The 20,054-nt window shown below is 42.7% G+C and overlaps 1 protein-coding gene across 2 annotated transcripts in view; it reads left to right on the top strand.

The window, feature by feature from the left end:
* Positions 1-1,852: 1,852 nt before the first annotated feature.
* Positions 1,853-20,054, top strand: part of AGXT2 (alanine--glyoxylate aminotransferase 2) — a 38,131-nt gene continuing 19,929 nt past the window's right edge. For both annotated transcript variants that reach the window (XM_058564255.1, XM_058564256.1), the window contains exons 1-7: positions 1,853-2,135; positions 8,718-8,818; positions 9,845-10,029; positions 13,322-13,445; positions 14,718-14,812; positions 16,744-16,837; positions 17,504-17,597. In XM_058564255.1, the coding sequence (XP_058420238.1) occupies positions 2,060-2,135; positions 8,718-8,818; positions 9,845-10,029; positions 13,322-13,445; positions 14,718-14,812; positions 16,744-16,837; positions 17,504-17,597 (769 nt within the window). In that variant the 5' untranslated portion in view covers positions 1,853-2,059. The remainder of the gene's footprint in view (positions 2,136-8,717; positions 8,819-9,844; positions 10,030-13,321; positions 13,446-14,717; positions 14,813-16,743; positions 16,838-17,503; positions 17,598-20,054) is intronic.

Genomic DNA, 20,054 nt, shown 5'->3' on the forward strand with positions numbered 1-20,054 from the left:
TGAAGACAGGTAATAGAAACTTCACAAACTAAAATGCAATGAGATAAAAAGACTGGGAAAAACACATAACAGAACCTCCAAGAGCTGTGAACAATTTTAAAAGACGTAATATGTGTGTAACTGAATACCAGAGGGAGAAGAAAAAACAGAGCAGAAATATTTGAAGTAATAATGGCCAAGAACTTTCCAAAATTAAGTAACATATATAATGGAATATTATGAAAGAATTAGAAAAGATGACTCAGATCTATATTTTTTTTTGCGTAAAAAGCTATGTTATTGACTATATGCAGTTTTTTAAATGACACGTATAAACACAAATAAACATATGTAAAAATAGATTTCTGAAAGAGTCTTTACTAAAATGTAATGGTCAGATTTGTTGTGATTTCTATTTTCTTCCATATGCTTTTCTAGGCTTGAGTGTGTTTTAACAAAAAGTGTATATTGTATTATGATAATCAGGATAAATGTTTTTCCTTTTAAATAAAGGAGACACAGCTTCTCACTTTGAAGCTATTCATAACGCAGCGTTTTACTTACCCTCCCCAGGCAGCCCCTGATGTTGCTGGGTGCCTCTCACCATAAGCATCTCTAAACGTACAGCCCAAGAAAAATCTCAAGTCAAAGAAGCTTGCAGCCCGAAGTGTTCACAAAGCCAAAATTGATCACTGCCCAGTGGAGTTGAAGGACATACACCAGACCTCAGGAACTCAACATTTTCTCACCTCATCCAACAGCATGACAGATTGGGCACCCCAGGATGAGGCTGTGTTGCCACTGGCCTCGCTGACATGGGTCATTCCCATAACAATTGACTAGCCAGATCACATAACCCCTCCCTATAGTCCCTAAAGCAGAATGGGCTGGAAGCTTGGAGCCCACAAAAAAGAGGACAATTTACATCAAATTTAAAACACTCTCTGTGCTTACCTGGTGCCCTTGCCTCCTGTGGGCATTTGGGGTAAAATGTTGTTTCCCAGATGTTGGCGAAGGATGTGACCACACCAATTGTCCTCCCTGCAGGGTGATACAAGAAGTCCACCCTGTATGGTGTTCACCCATCCCTACCCCCTTACCCCCTAGGTCCAAATGCCTTTGTCACTGGCCCCCTTAGGCACTGCCACGCAAGGGCACATTGACTTCAGCTCTGCAGCAGTTGGAAACCTGGAAGGGATGTATTCATAGCAACCTGGACGAATCTTGAAAACATGGCTCTAACGAAGAAAAGGAAAAAAGGACACCTATTTACCATATAATTAATTACCATTTAATTAAAAATGCACTCACTCCAAATAATATACATTTTACACGAATACATACCAACAAAAAGATATATATTAAACACACTAAATAGTTACTTATGGCAATTACAGGTCGGGGGAGGCAGGAGTGACAAACGGGAATTTAGGAAATTAAAATATAATAAAAATAAAGCACCCTAACTCCTCAGCTCTCAACCTCTTGTCCTATGGGGACACCCAAAGGAATGCACTGCTGTCCAGAGCCTTCCCTAGTTATTTGGTGCCCCTTCTTTTTCCCCATGGAGTACCACCTTCCCCATTAGTCCCTCTTCTCTTTCCCTAAGACTCCCAAAACCAGTACCAATTTCTTTATCCATTCAGTTCATGCATATCCTCCTTCTCTCTCTCTTACTCCCACCCCTCTTCTCTCAACCTCTGATCTTTCAACTATATCTTGACCCTTCTCCCACACTCATCACCTCCCTCCTGCAGAGAGAAGCCCACCCTGATGTGATGCTGATGGAACACAAAAGTAACGAAACTAATCCAGAAGGCTTTTGCTTTGCCTGACTGCCTTCTTTCTCTTTTCTCTCTCCCTCTCTCCTCCTTCCTCCTCCCTCGCTCCCTTTCTCTTTCTGTCCCCTTAAGGCACTGGAAGCTCTGGGCTTGTTGGAAGTGGCGGCAGTAACCACTCCAGGACTCTCCTCTAGAGCTCCTCCCCTTCCATTTTAATCTCAAAGTCCAGCCTTTTGGCAGTCAGTTGGAGCCCTTCCTCTGATCTGCTCCCACAGGGATTTGCTTCCTGCCTGGGAGAGATGACTCCAGCCTGGAGACATTTGCTGAGAGCTTTGCACCTGGAGACCTCCTGTCCCAGGATCCCCAAGATGCGCCTTTCCTTGAGCCGTGAGTGGAAACCAGGGGGATGTGGGTCAACAGAGGGTCAGCGAGAGGCGAGGGGCTGAGCTCTGGAGACTGTTGCCTGGAATTCTGGAATGTTTGACCTAGATGGGTCTTAGAGACAGGTCATCTAACACAGCGGTTCTCACCCTGTCAGATCCAATGCCCTCCTCTCATGTCCAATATTTCCTAATTCATCCTTTTGTCCTGAAATGAAATTCATGGGTAATAAAACCTGACTATACAGTTTCAAAATAAAAACAATGTGATATCTTAGCTGTAATATAAAGAAGAATTAAAAAGAAAGCCACTCAAAATAAAGTATTAACTTCAATGTATAGATACTCAAGGATGACTACTTTAAAAGACATAAAGCATCCTTACAAATTTCCACCACTCCCCCAGAAGGTGGTACCATCCCCTCAATTACCGACAAGGAAACTGAGAGAAGTACAGTCATTCCCCCAGAGACACCCAAGAAGCCAGGACTAGACCCTGAGCCCTCTTCCTCCACTCAGACTCTCCTTTCTCTCCAGCAGGAACAGAATATGTGAGAAGACTGGGGGGGAGGAGGGCGGAAGGGGCAGCCAGTGGTGGCTTTGTGTATTACATCCCAGGCGCCTGCGATTTTCACATGTATCTTGTTTCAGTCATCACCAATTTCCCTCATGCAAACACGAGCATAAGTAGCTGTCTGCACGTTTATGCACCATAGTGGGACCCTGTGCCCCACAGGCCCTCTAGGAAACCCTTTTCCGTTGCCCATTATGATTAATTTTATCTTCGTTTTCTTCTCATCTTTCTTTTACCTCTTTCCTTCCTTCCTCTCATATTTGTCTTTTATCCTGCTGACAATTTCAATTCTTTGAAATTTAATACATGTCTTTAAATGATTATCTCCCTTCATCTTCAACTGAACTTGTTAGTGAGTATTATTATTCCACTTCACAGATGAGGAGACAGAAGAATAAAGCATAATTAAGAAATTTGGCCAAAGGCAGAAACATAGAAGTGACAACTTGGGGTTCAAAGCCAGGTCTGTCTGACTTCAAAGTCAGAGTGATTCCACCAGGCCCTCTCTTACCCACTCTTCTTCCAATCCTGTTGGATTTCTCTTTTCCCTCCATCTTGGGTCTTTTGCCAGAACACCATTTAACCATTTCTGAGAAGGAGCTAGCTAGAATTATACTCAGGATCTCATGCTCAGTAAAGAGGACACTATACAGTTGTTGACAAAGCAAGAGAAAATGCCCTCTCTGCCACCCCCTTCTCCTTTCCTACCCTAACCCCTCATGGTTGTGGAGCTGGGCTGATGGTGGTAGCAAGTGTCTTAGCAATGGGAGGTGAGGCTTGATGCCTAGAGATCTTGATCAACTCACTGGGGACTCCTTAACGTAGCTCCACCAAGGAAACCTCGGAGGAGAAGTAATCTTGCAAACCCATGCCATGAAGACATGAACGTCACACTCTTGACCCAGCCTTTCAAAAGCCTTTGGGGCTTTATTTCTACTTTCTTTTTTTTTTTTTTTTTTGTGAGGAAGATCTGCCCTGAGCTAACATCTGCCAATCCTCCTCTTTTTGCTGAGGAAGACTGGCCCTGGGCTAACATCCATGCCCATCTTCCTCTACTTTATATGGGACGCCGCCACAGCGTGGCCTGACAAGCGGCGCGTCAGTGCGCGCCCGGGATCTGAACTGACAAACCCCGGGCCACCGCAGCAAAGCACGCACTTAACCGCTTGCACCACCGGGCCAGCCCCTCTACTTTCTTACCTACTGTACCTAGATATATGCCTGCTTGTGTTAGTTCACCCAAACACACACTTACTGAACACAGCTTTCTTAAGAACCACTGTGTGCAAACTATACATTCAATCAAAAGTATCTGAGCACTTACTATGCACCTGTACCACAGACAGAGCCACAGTGAGCAAAACAGAACCCCTGCCCTTATGTATCCCAGTGGGGGAGACTGAGACTGAACAGATCCACAAGTAAATATGTAAAAAACATTCAGTAGAGATGCATGCCATGAATAAAACCAAATCAGGGTGAGGGGATAGAAAAATAAAATGGGGGGGTGGGGAGGGACTGTGTTAGATAGGGAGATCACCTGGTGTTAAGTGTTGTCAGATACACAAAAATAAATACACCCCAATCCTTGTATAACACCTACATATACTGGATAATATATGTGTGTGTAAAGGATTCAGCCTTGCCCATGTTTGACATACACAATCCCTTTGGGCTAAATATGTACACAAAGTTATAGAAGCAATTTGTTCTCAGTATAAAAGAGTGGAGAAAATATCTCAGCAGTGCCTTCTGTCTTACTAATTAGCTAACAATTATTAAATGTATAACCTTTCCCGGGAGGTGGGGTATGTGCTTAAAAGTACCACTTTCCAATCATCTGCCTTCGCTCCCACAATGAGGGCAAACAGTTGGCAAATAATGCTTATTTCCAGCTGAGAAACTGCCCAAGACTCATGCAACTCCTTTTCTCAGAAAAAATCAAACTTAGCCCTAAAGGGCCGTCTCCCACCTGCACCACCAGGCAGTCCTCACTGCGGTCTGCAGGAGTGATGTGACCTTGCAAAGGGCCAGGAGGGTGGCCTCAGAGAAGGCCTGCTCCCAAAAGCGCCAAAAGGAAGCATGGCCTCACTAGCCCCGGAATCAGGCAGAGCTCTCACTTGTGGACCACAGCAACCGACCTTGCTTTACTTAAGCAAAAGAGCATTTATTGGAGGGAGGTGGAGGGAGGGAAGGAGCTGAAAGAATCAACAAGAAAGGGAGGAGGTGGGCAGGATTGGGCACGAAGAGAAGCCAGGGAAAGTCCCGCAGGAGTAGCAGTAACTCCTGGCAGGAACAGCCTCATAAGCATGTCATGGCTCTGATGAGGGCCTCCAGCTATTCTTTCCATCCTGGTCATTTGCTCAAGACCTCAAGTCCTAAAGAGAGGACATCTCATTCACCCACCAGAGATCTCACACCCATCCTTTGGTTTCCCCAGTAGAAGGCAGCCACGTGGTATTATTACCCTATACCTCAAAGCACACAGTTTGGCAGAGGCAGTTCCCCACAGAGAGATTAGGGTGCTATTGATCATGGTGGGGGGATTAGATGACACTCAGTAGCAATGAAAACTGTCCTTCATAACTTCCGGCGGACTGAAGAACAGTTTATGAAGGGAGAAAGATCTACTCTCCAGTCTGGGAGCTCCGACTCAATGGGAAACAGATGGGAAAGAATTTCTCCCCAACCAACCACTGCCCCTCACTTATCCAGACCTCAACTTAGTCTCAACAAGCCTCCATGGGAGGAGGCCTCTCAAGCCCTCGACCCTTGGGGGGCCCTCAAAACTCCAAATGCCTCACATTTAATCGTCATTGCCTCTGCTCTAAGTTGAATGATAAAATCTTCCTTTCCTAACTCATTGGCTATCTGATTTATTAAACGAGATACCCAAAGTGACAAGTGTTTTTTTTTTAGTATGTGGGCCGCCAGCACAGCATGGCTACTAACAGAGCCATGTAGGTCTGGCGCCCAGGAACTAAACCTGGGCCACGGAAGCAGAGCACAAGGAACTTAATTGCTAGGCCACCAGGGCTGGCCCTGTGACAATTTTTTTTAAGTTAAGTAAAATGCTATGCAGAAATAAAGCATAATTAGCATTTTAATAAATCACTTTAATGTTCTATCAATTGTGTCCATTATGTGTTTTCAAAATATTTTACAACCTATTTTTAATTTGAAAGAATAAGGAAGCCCTTGATGAACACTTTCTCTGTGCTGAAAGCTAGTCCTGGGTGTTAGAAAAATCTTTACCATTACAAAGAGAATTTCTCCTGGAATTTTTAAATGCCCACAAAAATTAATTTTTCTCACTTAACTTGCCCAACAGATTTTCACTTTTTGATACTATAATTTTGGGGGAAGAAAACAAAGTTAAGGTGACTTGTCTGCTATAAAACTCTATGAGAATTAGGCAGCTGGAAAATCAAACCCAGTTATCCACTTGGCACTTATTATACAAGGGTGGTGGTGTTCTCCAAATTGAATGCCATCTTTAAATGTCTTGCGTTGTCCAGGTGAATTGAAGTGGAAATTGGTGAATTGGATGCGATCATTAGCTGTCGTCTGTGTTTGGCATCAGGCCTAAAAAGGCAACATCAGACTAGTTAAAATGATAAAAAAAAAGAAACAAAAAAAATTCCTCTACAGAAATAGACCTGGGATTCAGTTTTATTAATCCAGATCCCTGTTATCCCTTCCCTGACTTCTCTTGTCCCTATCTGCCTCCCATGCACATATAGCCCCTGTGCATGCACAATCAAACAGTCATGTGCACACATGCCCACACACAATTTCCAAGAACCCAAGAGAAGCTTTATTAACCCCCAACTCTTATGTTGTCCTCAAAACATAGGCTATTTTGAATAAAGAATGAAAGCAATTCTGGTAAATGATGAAAACCAGGGGACTTCTGTTTCTTTTTGTCCATCAATTATTATTATTATTACTATTATTTTTGAGTGGATTGTTTAGTGAGAGGGGAGGTATAAAAGGCAATAGACTTTTGAAATGTTATCTAGATTTATTTCACTTATTGCCTAATTTTCCCACTTGCTTGCTATCCATCTTTATTCCTTCCTTCCTGAGGACAAGATTTTTTGTATCCCATTTGGAGCCCTCATTCCACCATCATATTTCTATCAGTTTGATGAATGAATGAATGAATAAACCTGCCTCATTGGCTTAAAATTCAGGCTTTTCTTTATTAAATCTTTCTCTCCAACTCTCTTCCCCCTCCAGCCTACTCTCATAGTTCCTATAACCTTGGAGTCAAGAGACCTCACAGCCTCCTCAATGGGCAACTCCAATTTTTCAGAGTGGAAAGTGAGACTGAAGAATAAAGGGAATTTGAATTCTTAGAAACACTCAGAATTTTTTTTCCCCTCTCAGAAGAGCAACTAATGTAGAGAGACACAATGAAAAGATTTTCAGAAGGTGAAATTCTCAGAAAACTTAAGCTATCATTTTTTTGTCATTTCTATGCGTGGAGAGCCAAAAGCCACTTGCTTTTAAAGTAAAAGCAAATTAATGACATTAGTGATTATTTAGAGCAGAAAAGTGAATATCTCTTTGAAAGAAAATATATTCAGAGCTGTTAGTTTCCAGCTTCATTTAAAATCATAATTGCTCATTGTGTTTCTCGGGACTCTGACTCCACGGCCACACAAAACACCAGCATTTCATCCAGGGATTCAAATCTTCATGCTGAATAAGAGACGTCATTTCCTCAGCTCTCTCCACCTGTAAAATTATCTCAACACTGACCTTTAATCTTCAAAATCAGCAGCATTGTTTTCCAAGAGTACTTATAAGGTGTCTAGACATCTCTGCCAGCTCTGATATTCTTTGATTCCATTATTCATCCCACTGAGAGGTCAAAATCTGTGCTGGAAGGGGAGGAGGAAGGTGGCAACGAATAAGCGAAAGATACTAGGCTAGGAGTCAGAAACTTGGAGTTTCGCTCTTGTTCTGCAGCTAACTAGCTTAGTAACCTTCCACAATTTAATTTACCAATTTAGGCTGGCTTCCTCATCTATAAAATGAGCATTTTGACAAAAAAAAAAAAATTTTAAGGTCCCTTCTAACTCCAAATAATGATTCCTCTGGCTTAGTGTATCTTTGCTTTGTCGTGGTCTTGTGTTTTCTTGGTCTTTGTGTTGCTGTGTTGTTTTTTGTTTGTTTGTTTGTTTGCTGAGGAAGATTCACCCTGTGCTAACGTCTGTTGCCAATTTTCCTCTTTTTTTGCTTGGGGAAGATTGGCCCTGAGCTAACATCTGTGTCAATCTTCCTCTATTTTGTTTGTGGGTTGCTGCCACAGCATGGCTGACGACTGGTATAGGTCCATGTCTGGGATCCGAACCCACAAACCCGAGCTGCCGAAGCTGAGTGCGTCGAACTTAACCAGTACACCATGGGGCAGGCCCTGTGTTGCTGTGTTTGGAAGAAGGTTTTTTCTACCAGATGGATTTGCACATATTTGTTAATATAGTACATTGCCTAGTAACTCTCCTCATTCCCTACAAGAATAGTCAACGGCCATTCATTCCTCGTTTATTGAGAGCCAACCCAGTACCAGGAACTGGGATAGACACTGGGATTCAGGCACTAGGCAGCTCAATGCCTTGAAAGCACCTCTATTAACAAAGAGGAGATATTCCAGCAACACACTGCACTGGCAGAAGTTCAGTCAACTGAAAAGAGAATTGTCGTTAACATGGGGGATGGGGGAGGAGCTTCCCAAGCTTGTGAAGGACTTTGGCATGAGAAACCACGACTTCCCTCAACATCCTCTATGCCTTTCCCGACTAGATTCAACAAGAACTATCTTTTTTTTCTCCAGAAAATTAATTTTCGAGATACTCCAGTTTTTAAATCCAAACTAAAGGCTGATTTAAATGATTTTTTTTAACTAATAAATTGCCTAAGGACCTTGATTCAGGTTAACTATGGGTGATTTATACAAACGTGCCTGTGTGATGTTTACTTGAGGATCCTAACTCACTTCACTTTTCCTAGGGGCTTTCTGGACGTCTGTAACCAAGCTTGGTCTTCACACAAAACCCACGATGCCTCCGTGTGACTTCACACCTGAAAGATACCAGGTAAGAGTCAGAACTTTAGGAAAACCCAAAAGAAGTGGTTCTTCTTAAAAGTGCTAAATTGTTTCCTCAAGAAGGACCCACAAATAGCCCTGCCTGCCACTGAGCCATCCCATCCCAGATATTTTCTCATTCAAGTCCTTGGGAGCATCTGAACCCTCTTACTCTATTCAGTACTATTGTATGAATTGGTGTGCATATGTGTGAGAGAGATACAGAGGCAGAGGCAGAGGCAGAGACAGAGACAGAGAGACACAGAGAGTACAAGAAAGCGACTACTCATGACAATATATGTATCACAGCAATATAGATATAGATATACACACACACAAACACATATATCACAAATGGGATGGCACACATTTGCTTTTGAAAATGTTGTTCTGATTTTGACTGCCTCATATGGCAACACATGATCTGATCCTCCTGAGTCCTCCACCAAAAAATATAAAGTTATCATTTTGCTCTCAGGCTAGTAAAGATTGGGTTCTCAATCTCTCTCTGTCTCTCTCTCCAACTCCTTTACTCTACATAATACTCATAGGTTAGAAATTGCAGAATCAATAAATAGTCAGGAGGGACCCACAAAGAAGAGAAGTATAGGACAGAGGTTTGATAATTAAAGACACGAACACCACCAGCACTTCATTTTTTTATTCTCAAAAAACAAAGCAGACTTATTACTTCAGACATTTACTTCCGAAGTGTTTTTTTTCCCCCCACAGCTAAAATCAACTCAAAGCCAAGGCTTTTCATTGAGAGGTAGAAATTTCAGCCCCTTTCTTCATGTTTGATCTAGAAAGGGATTGAAGGGCCACATTAATCATTTCCTCTACTTGAGAGGAAGGGCCTTGGTGTCCCGCGAGGAGGACATTCAGCAAATACTCCTGCCATGAGCGTAGGCAGCAGCTCTATGCTGGGTCAGTAGAGAGGCGAGGCACGGCCATACTAACCTGCTGTTGATCTTGTAAGAAATGTGGAGATGAGGCAAAGGAAGATTTTAAATACTTAAATCTTGCCTATCTACAGTCTCTTGCCTATAACCGTGTCCTGGATATCAACAAGCAACATCTTTCTCCTGTGCTGACGGCGTATTTTCAGGAGCCTTTGTTGCTCCACCAGGGTCACATGGAGTGGCTATTTGATCATGAGGGAAACAGATACCTGGATTTCTTTTCTGGGATTGTCACTATCAGTGTTGGTCACTGCCACCCGTAAGTATCCTTAAAATTCCGGGGCTTTCACTCCAGAGGAATATGCGGGAAACAGGCTAATGATCATGTTAGTGATTCAGAACCTTGGTTAATAAAATTCTGTCTCCTTAGGCACATCCCGGTTTATGGCTGACATGCTCTCTGCTATTTCTTGGGTAACAAAAAAATCTTAACATTGTACTTTTTATTTTCTTGACAATTCAAGATTTAGTCATTCTCACTGCACATGCAATGTGGTGTGAACCATGTGATTGGAGTGTTGCTGTGTGTGTGTTTCTCTGCACTGGTAACAGCTTTCCAAAGAGAGGGAATGCACTGAGGAAAAGGCAGAAGGAAGAGAGAGGCAGAAGGAAGAGAGAGGCAGAAGGAAGAGAAAGGCAGGCAGTCCTCAGAGAACACGAGGACAGGTGTTTGGGTACGGACGATGAGAGATGAGAAGTCATTCCTGGCCTGAAGGTCTTCCTCAACTCTGAGTGATGGATGAGGAAAGAAAGAGTGATAAGAGAAAGATGGAACCATAGCTGGAAATTTACATTGGAAATGTGCGGCTCCATTAAACTTGAGATTCCCTGCAACCTTGATCATCAATCCACACACACAAATACATATCCTCAGCGGGTCTTTCTGTGATCCTTTTGGTTTCCATGCAGCCGTCTCATTTTAATGTCTATTCTCACTTGCCTTTAATAATCTGGTCAATAAAACTCACATTAAGTGGGACAAAAATAAAGCAGTAAGTCTAAATAATTCGAATAGGTTTGGGCCCTTCTGTCAAAGTAGGGGCAAAAGGTCTTTTTTGCTAGCAACTGTCAGGCAGTGAGGAGTGAGTTGGAATTCTAGAGTCTGCCCTCACCTTCTGCTCCCATAGCCTTCTCCTTCCCGTTTCTGTCTTCAGGAGGCACTAGTCCTATTTGAGGTCCCAAGGAGCACGCAAAATAAATTTCAAGTGCAATTTAAAACATAGGCTAGGGGCTGGCCCAGTGGCACAGTGGTTAAGTTCAGCGTGCTCTGCTTCAGGGGCCTGGAGTTCCCAGGTTCAGATCCCAGGCGCAGACCTACACCACTCATCAAGCCATGCTGTGGCAGCGACTCACATACAAAATAGAGGAAGATTGGCAACAGGTCTTAGCTCAGGGTTCCTCACCAAAAAAATAAACACTACGAAAACAAAAAAAATGGGGCTGGCCTGCCGGCGTAGTGGTTAAGTGCACATGCTCTGCTTCAGCAGCCTGAGTGTTCACAGGTTCAGATCCTGGGCGCGCACTGACACACCACTTGTCAAGCCACGTTGTGGCCAGGTTCCACATAAAGTAGAGGAAGATGGGCACGGATGTTAGCCCAGGGCTAATCTTCCTCGGCAAAAAGAGGAGGATTGGTATTGGATGTTAGCTCAGGGCTAATCTTCCTCACACACACAAACAAAAAAAAATAGGATAAACACACATGAAAGAAGTAAAGAAAAATGAAGTTGAGAAAAATTTTAACCATTCTCATTGAATCCTTCCAATAATATCCAACATTGTCCCTGTTAATGAACTGCTCTCACTGGCTTCCATGACCTTTGTGCTTCTCCTGATCTCCCTCTGGCCCTTCAACTTGTACCTCTGACCCCTAACTCTGGGTATCTCAGGCTCTTTCCTTAATGCTCTGCTCTTCTCTCTACACTCCCTTATTATTTCCCCCATGGAATCAGTGGCACCCCGTCTCCCCACCTCTGGTCATTTAGTTGCTACATTTTCAGCAGCCTTCCCTAACTCTATTTTTTCAGACTTTGCCCCTCACCACTCTATGATAATCACTCTAATAAACCCAGAGTGAGCGCAGGTGCCCCATATTTCCCACAGCCTCCAGGACATCCCCCCACTGCCCTGTGATAGCCCACCACCAGCTGAAATTCAACATTACCAAGACCAAATCTATCATGCTCTCCAAATTCCATTTCTACTCACATATTCATTTATTCAAGGAGCACTTATGAGCCACTTACTCTGTGAAAGTCCTCTTCTAGGAGGTGGATAGCTAGATGACTGACTGTGTTTCTCAACTAATCCTGGGATTTCCCCAATGTTACAGGCAAGAATGTTGAAGTCATCTTTGACTCTTCCTTACCTTTCATTCCCTGTAACCAATCTGATACCAAGGTCTAGCTTTCCTTCCACTGAAATGCCTCCCCTGCTAGCCCCTCTCACTAATTCCCACCAACACCACCCTCTTAGGAGCTTCTTTTCCTCCCACCCCTGGAAGGCTACCGTGCCCTTCTAGCTGGCCTCACTGTTACCGGTCTTCCCCTCTCCATTCTACCCTTCATGTGGCTCTCAGACTTATTTTGCTAAACAATGCTCTTGTCTAGTGTCTCTTCTGTTTAACAGTTTATTGATAAGTGAGTTCCGTGGAAGACTGATCACAGGAGAAGTTCATTGGTTAAGGGTCTCACAAGAAAATAAGATTGGAAAACACTTTAAGCTGTATCTCCCTCCTGGGGAGAAACATTGCACATTAGCCTATTAAAAGTACTGACAAGTCCTGCAGTAAATAAATCTCTTTGACCTGGTATTTCTCAAAATCATTTAACCACTGAACTGACTTTTTGGGTGTGACAGTCATTAATAACAAACAGAACTGGTGTGTAACAAACTTGAGCAATTGCTGTCCTTTAGATCAAGTTCAAACACCTTGGCCTATCTTTTCAAGGCATTCCAAGTCAGGTCCCACATATCTATCTATTCTTAGCTCCTACTATCCCTCAACATCAACCTTCTGATCTTTCACGGAATGTGGTTTCATAGTTACAAAATATTCATGCATACCGATCACTAATAAGACCCAGATATTGGAATCTCCTTTGAAGGAAAAACTGTTGATCTGTATACATGTGCTTAATGGATCTATAATTCTCTGGAAGCATAAAATGGAAAGACATTCAGGCTTACATCGTCATCTCTATTTTCCAAACTGTTTAAAGAGTAGTCAGTGAGAAAGTCTAGTTAGAAGAAATTCTAAGTTCAAACTCCTTTCTAAATTAGTAACTTCTTTTCTGAAATCCGTAACAGACAATTATTTAGTCTCTTTTTGAACACTTCTCTGGGTGAGGAATTCATTCCCTTTTGAGGCAACGCATCCCATTGCCAGACTCCACTAGTTGTTAGAGAAGCTCTTTCTCGTGTGTGGATGAAATCAGCCTCTTGAAACTCTTTGTGAAACAGCCGTATGTTTGAGTTCAACGTCCAGTGTGTGTGTTCGGAGGGACATGCCCGCTGGCAGTGTGGGTAACTCTGATCTCCTGTTTATCCAGGAAGGTAAACGCAGCAGCACAAAAGCAGCTTGGCCGCCTGTGGCACACAAGTCCTGTCTTCTTCAACCCTCCCATCCACGAATATGCAGAGAAGCTATCCGCGCTTCTTCCTGAGCCTCTAAAGGTATGACACTCCCAGCTCAAAGGGTCAGGAGTCTCACCACCCCCGGGGAGCTGTCGTAGGAAGTGGAAATATTGGCAGGGAATTTGGTCTCTACATTGACCATCTGAAATTAGTGAGCTAATAGCCATATCTGAAAGCAATCAAGAGAAAAGGGGATTTATGAATTGCTGGTGAAACCAGGCAATGTTCAGTTCATCATCTCCGACCTCTGCCTCTCCTGGGTCGCTCTCCTCACCACTATGTCTTTGCAGAAATCACTTAGCAGGAGCCCCAGCCCTCCTGACACTCTCCTTTGTGTTCCTCAAGAGGTGTTCATCTCTTTGCTCCATCGCTCCTCTGCAAAGCCATTCGCATTTCTTCTTTTACAAAGAGTGAAGCCATTTTCTTATAAAATTAATATACCATCAAGTGATTTGTTCTAACATGCACTTAGATATTTTTGCTAAATGAGATGTTTTTTGCTTCTGAAATGACTGAATTTTTTAACTGAATCGAGATGTTAAAATGTTAGCCAAGCTTTGCACTTCAGGATCCAATGAGTTAATGAATACGTAGTTCCTAGAACAGTGCTAGGTACGTGGTGTTAGCTATTATTATTATTTTACTATATAGTCTAGAAGAGATGAAGAAAGTTGGAATCGCTGCAACCTAAGTTCAGCCCAGGCATGTTCATAGAAGAGCAGAAGCAAGGAAGTCATCGAGCACACAGCACATCCTCCTAGTCCCCGAGACTGGAGGAAGCAGCACCTTTCAGTTCTCCCCTTTCTTTTGGTGAGGATGAGCTGCATTTTTTGTTTGCTTGCTTGTTTTCTCAACATACGCACGCACTGAACAGACAGGCTGGGCTATCCTCTGGGGCTGCAGGATTAGGGAGCCTGCCTTCTCCCAAGCTTTCAGAATCAGGTGTGGTGGTTTAAGTTCAGGAGCCAAGAGACCCAATCCTCGGATCCACTCAGCCACTAACCACTGTGTCCACCTCAGCAAGTCTCCCCGTCTCATCATTTTGCAGAGCATCAAGTAAAGCCAATGAAAGTCCAGAATGTTTCACAACTGGGACAATCCCTGAGCCATCTTTGTATCTCTAGCGCTTAGCAGCTGCTGAATGAAGAGCTGTAGAATTAATATAGCAATTAAATGATGGGGCTGCTGATCTGAAGGGATCTCTCCTTAATAATCAGAGGCTGGAACACACAGTATTTACCAATTTTGAGTTAATTAGATAATAAGGAAAAAATTAAAGTATGAGGCCACATGTCTTCCTTTTCCCTCCAGGTCATTTTCTTGATGAACAGTGGCTCGGAAGCCAATGACCTAGCCATGCTGATGGCCAGAGCACACTCAAACAACACAGACATCATTTCTTTCAGGTAATCACATCTTGGAATATTCAACTTTAATAACATTGAATCACGCCAGTACTAAATGCTTATCTTTAAAATATAGCATGGAGAAGAGGGATTTCTCCCAGGAGTATTTTTCTAATTTTAGGTTTTAGCGCAGGATCAGTCAAACAAATTTTATGACTGAATAACCTCATCCAAATTGTCCTGATCCAAGGTAGGGGTCCCTGACTGGTATAACAAACATCTTGGAGGCCTAGTTATGGCGTCCTATGGAATTAAAGAGAAGGTCACACGACAGCTTTATATCTTTGAAGACATGGTATTGACTATAACATATACCAAGTGGTGAATGACTGGTCTATGCCAATAGAAGCTCATGACTTTACCAGGTGACACTGGGCCCATTTTAATCTCTGTTTATGATAAGGAGCTATACACTTATTTCATAGTGCCAGCTGCACCAACTTTTCACCTTTTATTCTTTTTAAGTTCAGAGGATGCTTATCTAATCCTGTATATTTCTGCTCTTTTGGGTGACTTTTGAGAATCGATAATTTAATAAATTAATTATAAACACTTGATGGCTATATTAGCATTAAAAATAATAGAAAACTAAGAATTTTGCTTACAGTTGCCTCCCTTGGGTAATTTTATATAACACATAAACAGACTCTGATAATAAGGTTTATATGAAAGACAGGCATGACTTACAGTAAAAGTTGATGCAATGAAGAAATAGTCCCATTCTTTCACCTGTCTGGCCATAATTTATGTCTAAATTCAAAAGAATATTTGATTTCCACAAGATTTGATGACCACAGCACATCCAATACTGCCCATCCCATATAAAATGCACATGCAGTGACTATAGGCAGGAGCAAGTATTTGCTATCAAAGAACTATGGCAAGAAAGAATTGTGATTGATGCTTTACCTAAATAAACATGCCAGAATATGTATGTCCAGATAAGATCTATTCAAAGCAGTCATGGTGCTACTAGAGTTCAACAAATGTTTGTCTCCTCTTTCAAGATATACGACCATCTTTTTGAATAGTCTTAATAGTCCTAAATCCTCGTTTAAGAGCGATTTTGAGGCTGGCCCGGTGGCAAAAGCGGTTAAGTGCGCGCGCTCCGCGGCGGCGGCCCAGGGTTTGCCGGTTCGGATCCCAGGTGCGCACTGATGAACTGCTTGTCAGGCCATGCTGTGGCAGGTGTCCCATATAAAGTGGAAGAAGATTGGCATGAATGTTAGCCCAGGGCCAGTCTGCCTTAGCAAAAAGAGGAGGATTGGCAGATGTTAGCTCAGGGCTGATCTTCCTCACAAAAAAAAAAAAAAAAAAAGAATGATTTTGATTTGGAAAATTATCAAAACTCATTTGAAGCCAAGAATGGTGATTAGGGTGATTTATTACTAAATATAACTGTTTCAGGTTCAAAAAGAAACAAAACATGTGTTTCTTATATGCCCAATAAGGTGGCTTATGAGGCACTTAGAGAGGAGTCCCCAAAGACGCTGAGCAACAGCTGCATCACAGGGACAAATATTTGGCTTCCCAAGCCAAATATCCCAAATATTTGACTACTTTGAAGACTACTCTGAATATTGAATATATAATTTCTGGCATGTTGCTAAAAGATGAGTCTCACTATTTTAGAGTAACAGTGTAGGGCAGGTGCTAAGGTCAGAGTTCTTGGCCAGATGGTCTCCAAAATTCCTTTCACAATTTCAAATCTATGACCCCAGTACAAAAAATAAATAAGTAAATTCACCTAACATAGGCTTAGATTTCTTAGAAATCATTGGAGTTGAATATTAATGGTGTTCTATTTCGTCTCCATAGCCTTCAAGGATTTTCTCTTTTGTCCTACTCACTATTCCACAGACCAGTGATCACAGAAAAATTAACTTAATCCCATCCTCCCACTTATTTCATAATAAGTTTTTTCTCTGCAGGGGAGCCTACCATGGATGCAGCCCTTACACACTTGGCTTGACAAATGTAGGGTACTACAAGACGAAAATCCCCATTGGGTCAGGCTGTGAATCAGTAAGTTTTGAGTTTTTTGTCTTATTTCTCTAAAGACTTCTGGGTATGTGGAATAACGGTCCAGATTTTCCAGGTATTAGTATTAGAAACTAATATAAAGCCTATAATTAATCAGGAGCTCAATTTGACTTAATTGAACTGAAGATCATTTGGGGGAAATGTTTCTTAGAAAGGCCTTCAGAGTGTGAGTAATAATTAAATGATAGGGGGTTTTTTTATTTGTTGTGCTTTTAAATAAAAACAAGCAAACTGCAAACAAATGCGTTGAAATTAGTTCTCAGAGTCTTGAATGCATAAAATTTTTAGTCATCCTTGTACTCACCTTCTGTTCTCATCTGCTATACCCACCTTTGCAGCATCTGAATCAGACACCTAATTATGCTTATTCTTTCAGATGCCCTTACCCACCAAACTCTTGAGCAAGTTGTTTCCAGGCTGACGCTAAAATCAGTTCCCTTTGTAGAGTGCCCACAAAACTGATTTCTAAGAAAAAAATTATTTCTTCACAGAACAATATTAGGTTTTTGTCCTAAGTGGGGGAGGAGTAAGGGAGGAATCTCAATATCAAATTAAGAACCCCTCTCGCCTTGATTGGTACCATATGCTCCCTCAAATTGACCGTCTTGTGTTCACATTTTGCCAAACTCCTTCTTTTGTCATTTGCAGACAATGTGCCCAGATGTTTTCCGTGGCCCTTGGGGAGGAAGCCACTGTCGAGATTCTCCAGTGCAAACAATTAGGAAATGCAGCTGTGCACCAGGTCCAGCTGGGCAGGGAGGGAGGCATGTGGTGGAAGGTCAGGAGGGGGAAGGAACACGGAGAAAGGCTGAACCATTCCTGGGTGAGCAGATTTGAAAAAATAGGAAAGGAAAAAGCCAAAGGAAACAAAGCTAGAGGGGCCGACCCCGTGGCGTAGCAGTTAAGTGTGCGCGCTCCACTGCTGGCGGCCTGGGTTCGGATCACAGGCGTGCACCAAGGCACCGCTTGTCAGGCCACGCTGTGACGGTGTCCCACATAGACTGGAAGAAGATGGGCACTGATGTTAGCTCAGGGCCAGTCTTCCTTAGCAAAAAGAGGAGGATTGGCATGGATGTTAGCTCAGGGCTGATCTTCCTCACAAAAAAAAAAAAAAAAGGAAACAAAACTAGAAAGTGACCCCTCATTGAATCAACATTTCTCAGGCCTGCTACCACTGTACTACCAGAGCATCCATCTGGCTGTTAGGAAAAGCATCTCATGCTCTCAGAGCTAAGCTGAAAACAGCCCATCACCTGGTACTTAATTAAAGGAACTCGATTAGCTCTATTAGCAATAGCTCTGCTATCAATTTTAAAATAAAACGAGGTTGGTGGGATTACTTACCAATCTCAACAGATAAAGGGGGGAGGGAAAAGAATACTTTCAGAAATCTCAACACTCCAGTCAAGAAGCTCCCCAGGGACTCAGAATGCCAGCCAAAATGAGAGCATCTGTCACAACAGAAGGCCATTCCTGAAGGCTGCTGACATCTCTTGCAATAGTTTTAAAGGCATTCTCACAAGGAAAGCTTCTAGTTAACAACTGCATTTTTATTTGCATTCTTTACCTACTCTCAACGTGAGGGAGACGAGGCATGGAAACAGCGTCTGTTCTTTGCTAATCAGCGAGTCCCCCTCATGCTTGTCATCACAGTGCAGGACCTTTTGAATAACTGCTCCTAAGTAGTTCTCATGGAAAGAACTAAATGCTGCAGCCGAAGGATCTTTAATGGAATAGTATGAGTCACAGGGTTGAGAGGAAGAATGAAAATGGAAATCTTAAAAATCAGCTCTGAAAGGAAGAAAATTCACAGTCATCTTAAAATTCAGGTGGGATAATGGCAAAATGAGGTAGGAGCATGAAAGAAGGAGAATTGGAACAAGATGTTCTGGTCACAGAACTTAAAACCATGAGGAAGTTTAAAGTTGTAATTCAAACTCTTCATTTTAAAGATGAAGAAACCGAGGTCCATGCCTAGAAGGAGGAGAGCTAGGACTTGACCCCAAGTCTTCTGACTCCAATGCTAGTGCTCCCACCTATGACCACCTTGTTCACCCTGATGTGCCAGTGGGATGAACTCAGGCTTAAAAATAATTCCTGTTCGGCCGGCCAGGATTGAAGAGACGCGTGAAGTCAGGAGATGTGGATTCTACTCTCAGCTTAAACCATGGTTCAGCCATGAGCAAAAGCTTCATCTTCTGCTTCGGTTTTCTCCTTTGTAAAATAGAGATGATAACAGCTTCCCTGTCCCCCTTATCACGGGGCTTCATGAGATCAAGGGAAGAGAGCTTTCCATAGACGAAGGCAGACGACAGCAGTAGCAAGCACAGCCATCCCTGTACACCGTATGTTTATGGCATCAAGAGCTAAAATCAGTTGGACACACCTCACAGACCTCCATCTGACTGCAAAAGCACCAGCCCAGAGCCTAGCAGCGGTAGCACTCAAGAGATGGCCATTTCCTTCCATCCCTGCTCAGTGTCCTTCTCTCTCTCCATCCTCTCTGCCTCCCCCCTCTTTGAGGCCTTCTCCTCTGCCTTAGGCCAACTTGAAAATACCAGAACCCCACGGTCATCTCTCTAGTGGCATCTGGAGGCTAAATGATAGTGACAGACATACATTTCTGCTTCTCAAAACTGTTGTCTTTGGCATATCTGAAGTCAGCTGTTTTCTTAACTCATATCTTCAAGAGACAAGACAGATACCATATCTTTAAACAGAACTGGAATACAAAAAGGGATTTCAGCCTCCTCTAGTATTTTTAGGAACTAAGAAGTGTTTGGTCTTTGTTGTTAAAAAGTGTGTTCATGCATCCCAGCATGTAAAGTACTTTGCATATAGATGTTTCCCGTTCTCAGTTGCTCTTAGGGTTCGTTCACTGGGTGCAGACAGGTGCCAATCTTGGTAGATTTTTCACCTCCGAATTATGTCATCACTTCCTGCATAGGCAGAAGAGGGGTCCTTTTTGTGAGCCTAATAGAGGTGTTTCTGTGGTGGATTTCATTATCTTCCTCCACCTCCTCCTCAGGAATGTTTCTTTCCAAGTGTTCATTCCAGGCCTTGCATTTCAGGTGTAAACTGTGAAGAAATTCAGCCCTCAATACCCACTGCCCCCACAATGTTCCAAACCTGGTACTGACCATATCATTCTTCCTCTCCTTTTGCAAGAAAAGTTTCCTTTTCCTTAAAAATTGTTCTT

Source organism: Diceros bicornis, chromosome 20 (assembly GCF_020826845.1).
Source record: "Diceros bicornis minor isolate mBicDic1 chromosome 20, mDicBic1.mat.cur, whole genome shotgun sequence".
Taxonomy (NCBI): domain Eukaryota; kingdom Metazoa; phylum Chordata; class Mammalia; order Perissodactyla; family Rhinocerotidae; genus Diceros; species Diceros bicornis.